Here is a 12,031-nt window from a genome sequence, read left to right on the forward strand (position 1 = left end):
GTTTTTAATCAGTATTTTATGTATTTTATGCTTGCCGTTGTTCCCCGCCTCAATCCAATCAGAGAGGCTGGTAAGAAATTTATTATTATTATTATTATTATTATTATTATTATTATTATTATTATTATTATTATTATTAGAGTGGAAACACCAGTTCAGCACCTGCAGGACCTCTCCTCACTCAGATGATGAGGAGAAATGGAATTGAGTGTCATCAGCATCACTTTAAATACCTCGAAAACTCAGCCAACGGCTTTACTTACATAAATAAATAATAATGCGCATATGGGAAGACACCCAGCTCTCCCAAAAATTTCCCCTTTATCTTATCCCCAAACGTTTTTCTTTCTTTGCAGTTACTCCCTAATTCATTTCCCGCACAGATCCCTTCTGCTTTTGCCCCAGATTCCCCTCAAAACTTTCCTCTTTAACCCCACCCCCCCAAACTAAGAACATCCCAGTTTTTTCTCGGGGCTCTCAACCAGACAGGCTAGCACAGTCGTCCTTCAGTCACAGAACTATTCCGTAATACCACCTCTGTGGAATTTATATTTATTTTTAAATTATAGGCACCTAGCTAGTTGCCAGTCAGGCACTAGGCCGGGGGTAAGTCAGTCTCTGTGACTCATGCCTAGTCCATGATCCATACCCCAATTTGTAAATGCCTCTGTGGTAGTCAATTTACAGGCTACCATAGCCAAATCCTTTATTTGGGCACCTGAAGCAATAGGTATTACTGCATCATGCCCCAATTTAAGGGCAACCCCCAGTAAAACAGGAATTTATTTTTTATTGTGGGTTTGAGAAGCCCCCAAATTTAAGATCTTATTTTGGAGGGGGGAGGGGGGCATTAACATGTGGTGCCATGTTAGATTAAAACCTTCATTTTATCATGTTTTTAGTCAGCATCAGGTCTAATTGGTCCAGCTTTTCAGCAAGTCACCCACTTTGATTTTCAGCCAAAATTGTTTGTAAATGGGACGAACTGATCTGAATTGTTCAACACAAACACAAATTAAAGCTTCCAATGTTTAAGTACTCTCCAGTGAAAGATAACATTTATGAGACTCTGGGGCTATTCACACAACACTGAACAACCCAACAACCCAACAACAAACTAGATTTTCAAGGTGGCTTGTTTGAGGCCTGTTCAGATAACACGCTAAGCCATGGTTTGGGCCGCTAACCCTTTCACAGCACATGGTTAGTGACAGTGGTTAAACCGTGGTTACGTAGCCACCATGGTTAAGAAAAACACCATTCAAACGATATGCTAAGCCATCATGGTTAGCTCAGAATGGTTAAACATCATGGCTTAGCGTGTCACCTGAACAGGGCCTGAGAAAAATAAGCCACGCTGCTTGATTATCAAGCCACCCTGCAGGAAATGTCCTGGGTTCAGACAATGTGCTAAACCACAACTCAACAACAACCTATACTCAACTACTGAGTGTGGGTTAGCATGTTGTATGAACCCAGTCTTTGAATCTGAACTTCAAACAGGAATATAATTTATTCACCTGTTCAGATAGACTTGTTCATGCTGTTTAAAGCCGTTTTTGTTTTTCTTTCATCATGTTGTACGTTGATTATGAAATTCAGGTTAAATGTCCCAGATTCAGTGAACAGTGTGGGAGCACCAGTTGCTTCACCACTGCTAAAACTAAGCAGGTATAGATAGACCTGATCAGCTCCTTGGCTGGGAGACTTCCATAAGAGCTGAATGATAAAAACAAACCCCCAAACCCCAATTTATTTAAAATATGTCCTTACTGTACTTGTCTCACTTCAGGCACATTTCAGTATTATTCAGCATCTTGGGGTCAGCTTCTCCATTGACAGGTCTTTGGCAGTGTAATGACATCTGGCTGTATATCTGTATTTTGCAGGAAATCTATATGTCTTTACCAGTATGACTGGAGTTGAATTTTAGCAAATGGAGTGTTTTCAAAGTAGAAGAACTGGGGGTGGTGGTGGTGTAGAAGTGGCTTTTATGCTAAACATAAAAATAAATAAATAGTGTAATCACAATGATGGAGAATACAGTCATTACTTTTCTAATGTGGCAAAAGCGGTTTGACCACACATTACAGAAAGTATTTTCAGTTCCTGGAATCTTTCTTAAGGGCAGCAGGTGTGTCTTCAAATTGTTTCCACTACATTTATACAGCATCCTACACCCATTTACCTTAGAACAAGTCTCATTAAAATCAATGGGGCTTACTTCTGAGTAGACACATGTATAGGATTGAAGTTATTTAGCCGAGTTTACTTATGGCACAATCCCGCATCCATTGCACAAGAAAGCCCTGAATGGTTATGCGCTAAATTGTTAACATTCAAGAGTATCTATAGAGATGAGCCACAGTGGTACAAGACCATTTTTAATTAAAAAATACATACTTTCCCTTACATAAAAATGTGTATCTTAATTGAACATTACTAAAGGCCAAACTAGAACTTTACAGTAGATGACCCTGAAGAAAAAGATTACATTTTCATGCAAACACAAAGACAGAGATGGCGAAACTTGTTTTCTAAAATAAATGTGGACATTCACATTGACAGCTCTGTGCTAGACGAATTATGCTATTTGTACAAGCTAAACAAGATAAAATGCAAAACAGACAAATTAAAATTTAAACCCAAATTAAAATCAAGTAGCTATTGCATGTACAAGCAAGACCAGCATTTTAAAAAGGTGTATTTTTTCAGCTAAACCTTTCATTAAGGGACAAATCGGTAACAGCAAACACATTTGACCTGTAGTGTATCAGTCAAAAGTAATTTTTTTATCCCGAACAGAGAAGCTAAAGTTATTTCAAACATACAACTGAAAGACAAAAGTTACCAATTTGAAAATACAAACTTTTTAAAATCAACTCCTTTCGCAGATGGCTTTAACACAGAACAACCATATGCGGAATTTTGAGCCAACCAACTGAAGTGCACCCATTCATGGTTGCACTCCCCATTACTCATGTTCAGATATGTAAACACATTGGTCACAATCCCCAAAGGTCCCCAACCACCTATAGTTGGACTCCTACCCCTGAAGAGCAGTTCTGCTACACTGCTTTAAACTCACCGAAGTTGCTTAAGGCTCACTGAAGGCGGGGTGGGCAAAGAGAAACTGTCCCTTTGAGAGTGTGAATATTTATATCGAATGTATTTCTGTAGTCATTGGCTATATTGGAAACATTCCAATCATCAATACAAAATACATTTAACACAAAGAAAATGGGCCCTTCAACGTAGAGGAGCTCCCCAATTTATGTTAATTTGTAAGACAATACAGCAATAATTTACACTGTGAACCAAGAACAAGTACACCAGAAGGAAGGGAAGCGTTTACATGGCATATTTAGAAGGGTTCCAATTGCCTAAGACAAAGTGATAGGATTTTCAACTAAAGAGTTGAGTGGATTCTTCACCCCTGAATGGGAGAGGGAGATGAAAAGCAAATTCCCATATTCTAGCACCATCAGTATTTATACCTTTGTCAACAACTGCACATATGAAGTTAAGGCCTGCCTCATACTGTGAGAATGGTATCTATATGTCAGTCGCATGAACTGTGACTATTTCAAGCAAAGCGAATGCACCTCTGTTATGAGTTTTATGTGGTGCAAATACAAAGCTCTCCTTCATATGTTCCAATCAATTGAACACCATGTTCCTAATCCCCATGGACTTCAAGGTACTCAATGTTTCAGAGAAATCGTTGAATCAAAACAAAACTCTCAGAGACTCAGATTGATGTACATAGAATTTCAAATGTAGGCGAAACATCAATATCAAACACTTCACAGAAATTGGGTTTAAAGAAATAGATTTGTAAACAAGACCCTGAGCTTTCTTCAGCTTCTCTCCACTACTTCTACTTAAAGTAAAAGAGAAAAGGAGTCTTCCAGGCAGCCACCTAGAAAGAAAGATATATAAAAACCTCCAAATGGAAAATTTCCCACATAGAAACAACGGTTATCTAATGAATAAGAAAGAAGAGTAAGGGTGGAAATGTAAAAAGGTAAACCCTGGGTGTGCAAGCTACAAACCAGGAGGCCTATTTTTTAAATATATGTATCAAACAGTACCTTTGATAATCATCTCCTTCAATCTTATTTATTCTGAAAATGGCATTCAAATGCCCATTTGTCAGCTACCATAAAATTAATCCTGATTCAGTCAAACAATTTAGAATTTGGTGAGCGTTAAAGAGCACACCAGGAATAGTGCACCAGATTTCATTCTAATTCTGTTCTAACATAACAAATGTGTAAAATATTTATGATTTTAAAAGGTAAAGCAAAAGCAATCCTAATCATCCAAAATCCAGGTTATCAGAGGAGCATTCTATGGAGCCTAATTGAGACATGCCTATATAAAATAGCACTCCCACTAATCTACACTTCTGATTTTTGGGACACTTATAAAGCTGAGGCTATTTGGATTATCGATGTTGTACTAAATATGTTTTAAGTAAATTGGAATTTTGGTCACTTCCTATGTTTTAAAGAGGAAAATATAGCTTTAAAGGAACATTTTCTATAGAACAAAAGCCTCTCAGACAATACAGTTTATACTGTTGCTATAGGGGGAAATCTAATTATTACGCTTCTTCTAAATCTCAGTTCTCACGGAGATCAAGGATCAGTCTGACAGTAATTCTATGAAGTTTACAAGCAGATAGTTTGTGCATATGCACAAAGAAAACAAGAATTGGCACAGGACTGGATTTGTACACCAACTGCTGCTTTGCAAATTCATAATATGTAAGGGTTTCACATTCATGATCTCAGATCCTGCTCCAGTAATGCAGAGAAAATTAAGGGTTTGTTGGTTATTGCTCTACAAGTGGAAGCAACATGATGGACAAATGTAACATTCCCCAAAAGACAGAATGGCTGAAGGACAAATGTAACATTCTTAAAAATACAAAAATGGCTATTAATGGAGGAGATTATTAAAATCCAGGTGAAAATCTGGGTTTGCAAGAGGTTCTTACAAGTTCATGCTTCATGTGCGGGATTGTTTTTCGGTAGTACAATTCATGGATGTAACTAGTCTAAAAAATATAAAAGCAAATAATGTCCCAATCTTTATGTTACCTATGAACTTATAAACACCACTGGTTTTGATGGGATTTAGAAGCCTGTAAATTGCATCAAGACCAAAACAACTAGGACTTTGCATATTTGGGCTTGCTCGCCTGATTACATTTCTATCTGTAATAAACCTAGATAGAGAAGTTGTAAAAGATGTCAAGTTAAAATGGCAATTCTTTGCAAACACCCTTTGCAGATTATTTATAGAAATCTTGAAGGTAGTGGAGGAAAATATCACTTGATCTTCTCTATCCTGGTTTATGCAAGAGCAAACAGGCATTTATATTTCATAAGCCATTCTTTAAGAAGAGTGTGTAACAATGGGGATGTCAATTTCAATGGCAGAGTGGCGCGATCGTGCAGAATATGGCTGGGAGGCATAGCTATGCACACTGGGCGCATGGGAATACAGAGGCTGCCAAAAAGGGGAAGGAAGTGATTTGCACGCACAGTACCACAGGAATAAGAGAATGGCTGTGAACAATAAGCCCCCTGAACTGGCAATAGCAATGTACACAGAGATGTCAAAGGTAAAGACAGGTTCGTATTTTTTGTTCAGCTTTTGATTATGAAAGATGACCCAGACAGATGGTGTCAAGCAAATGACACATGCAAGGAGAAAGAAGAGGCCGGCCACAAGATGGCAGCCTGCGCTGTTTATGAGACATCTGGCCTGCTTGACGTTGGGCACAGTTGAAATAAAGGCTGTGTTACACATGCCAATCAAACAGAGAAACAGAGCCAAGACAGTTGTTAACATGCTTATGGGAAGAGCAAACTGGAGAATGCGCAGATCCAACTGATCAACTGCTCTGTACCACTCCGTGTCATAAATCACACAGTCTTTGCTGCCATCAGAGCGAACACACTTAATCCAGAGCCCAGTGTAGACAGTCACATTCTTCTCGTTTTTGTTGAAGGTGTAGAGTCTCATTTGTCTCCAGTTCGGAAGCAGAGCGGCAGCAATGAGTCCCGACAAGGCAGCTGTTCCAGAAAGGAAGGCTAGGACCGTGGCAGCATGGACATCACGGCAACCCATTTTAGCCAATGAAAACGCCTCCTGGGGAAGAAAATATTACCAAGTCAACAATATTCTGATCAATTCATCCCCCCCCCCAAGAATTAAGAAGAAATTATTGACATTGCTGCCCTAGAAATTAAACTGCAATCTGGGGGAGCCACATCGGAGCCAGTGTCATGCACTGGGCAGTCCCCTCTTAAGCTAAGAAAACAACACTTTCCATCTAGGATCAGAGATAAATGTCTGTATTTAAAACAAAGATAGTCATGTTACACATTCAAGTGTATGTTGAGATAAGCTCCTTTCTAAAGGATTGGGAGTACCAACTTACCAAGATATGTCAGGAAAAATAGAAGAATTCTTACAGTAGACGAACAATAAAAATAGATCTAGAGAGAGAAAAAGCAAATTTTAGAATAGATACAAATTACCATGCTTTAAGCCTATGGTTATGTTTGTGGAGAATGAAAAGTCAAGATTCCAGAGAAAGTTGGCATGTCATGAATGAGCTACATGCTGGATTCTCTTAGCACGTTTGTTCCCGCTTTGCTCTTTTCTGCTAGCGCAACTGCTAAACTAACCAGAAAGTTCAGCATGTCATCTGAAACAGGGATCCTGGCTTTCAGTTCCTTTTACACGCCAGAATCACAAACCAGAGTTTGTTCTTGGTTTACAAATTCCAACTTGTTTCAGAGTAACAAGCAGGACAAGAGCCCTGGTTGGACGATGCTAAACGTTTAGTTTCTGGCTAATTTGGCAGTTGCACTAGCAGGGAGGAACACAGCAGGAACAAATGGGCCATATGCGCCTAAGCAGCTCGTTTATGGTAAGTCAGGATTCCGGAATCCTGGCTTGTTGTTCTGTGCGAACCAGGCCACACACTTCCAGTTTAAAAAGGAACTGTAAATATTTTTGTCCTACAAAGCAGAATACTAACATCTAAGCCAAGCAGCATAAATTGACTTTGGATGTTCCCATTTCTTAGGTGCTCCTTTTTATTAACCTGTTGCATCATAGAAGGGGATTCCTGTAAAAAAATCTCCCATTTTACCATCCTTTTATAAAGATGCCTAGAACCTTAGTTCTCTAAATGCACATAGCTATTGTTAGCCTATAAACTGCAACATTTACATGGATGAATTTCATTGGATTTCAGCTATAACACTGTTACACACATGCATAAGCAAGCCATATAGAATATATGGGATTTAATAACATAGAACACCATACCTTTCAGGTATAACGGACAAGCACACATTTAGAACTTATACAACCCTTCCTCATCCTCACAATAATGATGTGGAAAGAGTTGTTGCTATAACCAATTCTACAGAGCAGGAACTGGAGTTAAGAGGAGTTCTTCAGCCCACCCAGCGAGTCCAAGGCGGGGTAGAAACTTGAAGCCACCCTTCCCTGTGCTAAAGCAAGTGGTCTCTCACTTGGACAATGCCAACCTTTTACATAAGGGAACTCACGAAAATGTTCAGTAATTTAATAGTAGATCTCATGATGAGAAGTTTACCCTTGGTCTGCATCTCGGCTCCAATTTTTGATTGCCGCACTCCAACAAAGTTGCAGATTCAATCGCAAATCATTAGGCTAAGGAATGCTAGAACATCTTACAGAATCTTAAAAACACATACACAGTCACTTTGCTTGTGTTACTAATGATGACTAAGGTGACAGGACAACCTACAAGCAAGTCACAATGTGTGTGGGTTAAGCCATGAATCAGGGCATAATAAATACCGAACCATTTGAAACATGAACATACAATTAAGAAAGGAAAAGAAATAGAAGAGCTGTACTGGATCAAACCAAAGGCTGTTCTTAAGAGTAGCCAACCAGAAGCCCACAACCAGGAGAAGAAGTAAACATGTCTCTTGTTCTTCAGCAGCTGCTACTCAAGAGATATACGGGCTTTAAAACCTGAAGACTAGATATAATCATCATGAATATAATTAGTGATAATCCCTACTGCAGTTAATTTGTCTAACCACTCTTTAAACCAATCTATAGGCCATCACACAAAGGGAATGATACACTACATGAAGAAATTCTTCCTTCTGTCTACCCACAATCTCCTGCCAGCCACTTTCACTGGATGTCCCCAAATCTTAGTATTATGGAGAAACAGATTTCAAGAAAAGACAAAAAACAAAGAACAATATCTCAGGCCAAGTATTAATATGATCATACCACAAATCTTTAGGCTGCAATACTATACTCACTTACTTTGGGGTAAGCCGCATTGATCTCAGGGCCAAAGAAGACATTACTTTAAGTGTATGACTAGTAGGTATGCGTTCTGTTGATTTTTACTCTAGAGTAAGTGCAGGCAGCCTTATCCGGAGTTTAAAAGTCCTCTATCTGCCACGCTAGTTTTCATAAGAACATAAAAAAGAGCTGTGCTGGATCAGATCAGGTACTGCATTGCAGTGGTTCCGCTCCTACTTGGTGGGTTGGCTCCAGAAGGTGGTGCTTGGGGAACACTGCTCAGTCCCATGGATTCTCCAGTATAGGGTTTTGCTGGGGCCAATATCTACATGAAACTGTTGAGTGTGGTCAACTGGAGTTTTGGATTGCGTTGGCATCAGTATGCTGATAACACACAGCTCTCCTTCTCATCTTTATCAGGTGAGGGTGTGGATGTGCTGAACCAGTGCGACAATGGACTGGATGAGGGCTAATAAACTGAAACTCAATCCAGACAAGACTGAGATGCTGTAGTGGGTGGTTCTTGTGACCAGATGGAGGGTGTTCAACCTGTTCTGGATGGAGTTGCACTCCTCCTGAAGGAGCAGTTTCATAGCTTGGGGGTTCTCCTAGAACCATCTCTGTCACTTGAGGCTCAGGTGGCCTAGGTAGCACAGAGTGCCTTCTACCAGCTTTGGTTGGTGGCCCAGCTATGCCCCTATCTGGACAGGAAAAACCTGGCTACAGTTGTCTATGCTCTAGTAACTTCCAAGTTAGATTACTGCAATGCACTCAATGTGGAGTTGCCTGTGATGACAGTTCAGAAGCTGCAGCTTGTGCAAAATGCAGCAGCTAGATTGATCACAAGGACCAGAAGGTTCGAACATATAAGACTGACTCTGGCCCACTTGCCTTGGCTGCCTGTACATTTCCGAGCCCGATTCAAGGTGCTGGTTCTAACCTATAAAGCCTTACATGGCTCAGGACCACAATACCTGATGGAACACCTCTCCCAACATGAACCTACCCATACACTACATTCAACATCTAAAATCATTCTCCAGGTGCCTATCTGAGGGAGGCCCAGAAGGGGGCAAAGAGAGGGCCTTCTCTGTGGTGGCCCACCAATTATGGAATGATCTCCACATCAAGGCCTGCCTGGTGCCAACATTGCTATCTTTTCAGCTCCAAGTTAAAACTTTTCTCTTTCCCCATGCATTTAAGCAATATGTGATGAGCTTCATCGATCCTGGATCTGTTTTTATTGTTGTTTTTAGATGTATGTTTCTGTGTATGTTGCATGCTTTTATGATTTTAAATTCTGTATATTGTTTTTAATTGTTTTAATCTTATGTGAACCGCCCAGAAAGCTGTGGCTATGGGGCGGTATAGAAATGTAATAAGGAATAATAATAATCTAGTCCAGCACTCTGATCACACAGGGGCCCACCGGAAACTCACAAGCAGGACATGAGTGCAACAGCATCCTCCCACCAATATTCCTCAGCAACTGGTGTTCAAAGGCATACTGCCTCTGATCCGGGAGGTAGTACAGAGCCATCGGAATTAGTAACCATTGATAGACACCTCCCCCAAACCTGCATCGGGGTCCCTGCACCTACTCTAGAAAAAAAATGACGAAGAAAAAAGACGTAGCTGTTAGACACACATTCACAGTCATCTCTGTTTTGGCTTTGACTAGACACGTATGCGATTGTGTTGTTCGTAAACGCCAGGTGTAAAATCCGTACACGTAAACATATTCACTTCAAGGTAAACCCCGCAGATTTCAATCGAAACTATACCGACGTCAATACATATCGACCCAAGCAGTTTAATTGGTCAGGACTAGTAAGAGAGAACCGTGATTAGAATCACACCCGGCCTCTCTGGGGAGAATTGGGGCCCACAGATCAACAACGGAGGCCCGGCCTCTCCCGGACTCACCTGCTTCCTACGCGCGATGCACCTAATTCCTCGACACCGAGCCCTTCTTGTTGACACCGCGGCTTCGCTCACTCTCGGTTGTTCAGGAAGTGCCTGCTGCTTTTTCCAGGTTTGCCCAAAGGTTCCTGGGATTGTAGTCTCTGTCTGCAACGCTCTTTGTTTCAACCTACGTCTACGGACTACAACTCCCAGGATCCCCTTCCAGTAAGAATTATTTCGGAGGCAAACACCTTCCCCATTGTATTTCAGGTTTGTTGTTTGCTGCTCATTCCTTATTGCAGAGAGGAAACGGACGTTGCGATAAAGTGCATTGCTTTAGATTGGAGCTTCTGGGTTATCAGGATTTTCTCTTACCTCCTTTAAATATGCCGTCTGCTGTATAATTTGTGTGTGTGCATGTATATCTGTATAGATCTCCCTCCACCTAAAATTATAAAATAAAATGGATGTCGAGTTTCAGAACTGTAGGAATTTGGATTTGTTTGTTTTTAAGTCGGAGCCACAACGTATGACATTCTTTAAGCTTTCAGTTCAGTAAGAACTATGGAAGAATACCGTTTTGAAAAGGCAGCTTTAATAAAATCTGCCTTGCAATGTTTCCAAAATTGCCCATAACATTTCATTTGGATTGTCTTTGGTGATCAGAGTTAAACCTATGACAGTGGAATTTTAATATTTGTTATACATTTTTAATTTTTTTATTATTATTATTATTATTATTATTATTATTATTATTATTATTATTTATATAGCACCATCAATGTACATGGTGCTGTACAGATTACACAGTAAATAGCAAGACCCTGCCGCATAGGCTTACAATCTAATAAAGTTGTAGTAAACAATAAGGAGGGAAAGAGAATGCAAACAGGCACAGGGAAGTGTAAACAGGCACTGGGTAGGGTGAAGCTAAACAGTATAAAGTCAGAACAAACTCAATATTTAAAAGCTATAGGGAACAGAAAGGTTTTTAGCTGAGTTTTGAAAGCTGTGATTGAGTTTGTAGTTCTCAAGTGTTCTGGAAGAGCATTCCAGGCGTAAGGGGCAGCAGAAGAAAAAGGACGAAGCCGAGTAAGGGAAGTAGAGGTCCTTGAGCAGGCAAGAAGCATGGCATCAGAGGAGCGGAGAGCACGAGCGGGGCAATAGTGTGAGATGAGAGAGGAGAGATAGGCAGGAGCTAGGCCGTGAAAAGCTTTGAAGGTCAACAGGAGAAGTTTGTATTGGATTCTGGAGTGAATTGGAAGCCAATGAAGAGATTTCAAAAGTGGAGTGACATGGTCAGAGCGGCGGGCCAAGAAGATGATCTTAGCGGCAGAGTGGTGGACAGAGACCAGCGGACTGATGTGAGACGAAGGAAGGCCAGAGAGAAGAAGGTTGCAGTAGTCCAACCGAGAGATAACCAGTGCGTGAACGAGAGTCTTGGCAGAAGAGACAGACAAAAATGGTCGGATCCTGGCAATATTATACAGGAAGAAACGACAGGATTTAGCTACTGCCTCGATATGAGGAATAAAGGAGAGTGCGGAATCAAATATAAAGCCAAGACTACGAGCTTCCTTGACCGGAGTATTGGCAAGAGATCTGTCAGGTGGACTAGTGAAAACAGAGAGCAAGCATGTCACCCCCCTTCCCGTTTTTTTGTGTATGCTAGATCTTGCTCCTGGGCAAAGGAGTGGTGTTATTCCACGGCATCATAGCAGATCGTTCAACCCCCTTTTGTGGAGACAGTACAGCTGCTGATCCTATTATGTGGGGAAATCAG

The 12,031-nt window shown here is 40.6% G+C and overlaps 1 protein-coding gene across 1 annotated transcript; it reads right to left on the reverse strand.

Moving 5' to 3' along the window:
* Nucleotides 1–3,756: 3,756 nt before the first annotated feature.
* CLDN12 (claudin 12) lies at nt 3,757–10,356 on the reverse strand. The gene is made up of 3 exons (XM_063127108.1): nt 10,270–10,356; nt 6,458–6,515; nt 3,757–6,165 (listed from the first exon to the last, which is right to left on the reverse strand). Exon 3 carries the CDS (start codon nt 6,142–6,144, stop codon nt 5,407–5,409), a length of 738 nt encoding a protein of 245 aa, XP_062983178.1. The 5' UTR covers nt 6,145–6,165; nt 6,458–6,515; nt 10,270–10,356; the 3' UTR covers nt 3,757–5,406.
* Between the last annotated feature and the right edge of the window lie 1,675 nt (nt 10,357–12,031).

Source organism: Elgaria multicarinata, chromosome 1 (assembly GCF_023053635.1).
Source record: "Elgaria multicarinata webbii isolate HBS135686 ecotype San Diego chromosome 1, rElgMul1.1.pri, whole genome shotgun sequence".
NCBI lineage: Eukaryota > Metazoa > Chordata > Lepidosauria > Squamata > Anguidae > Elgaria > Elgaria multicarinata.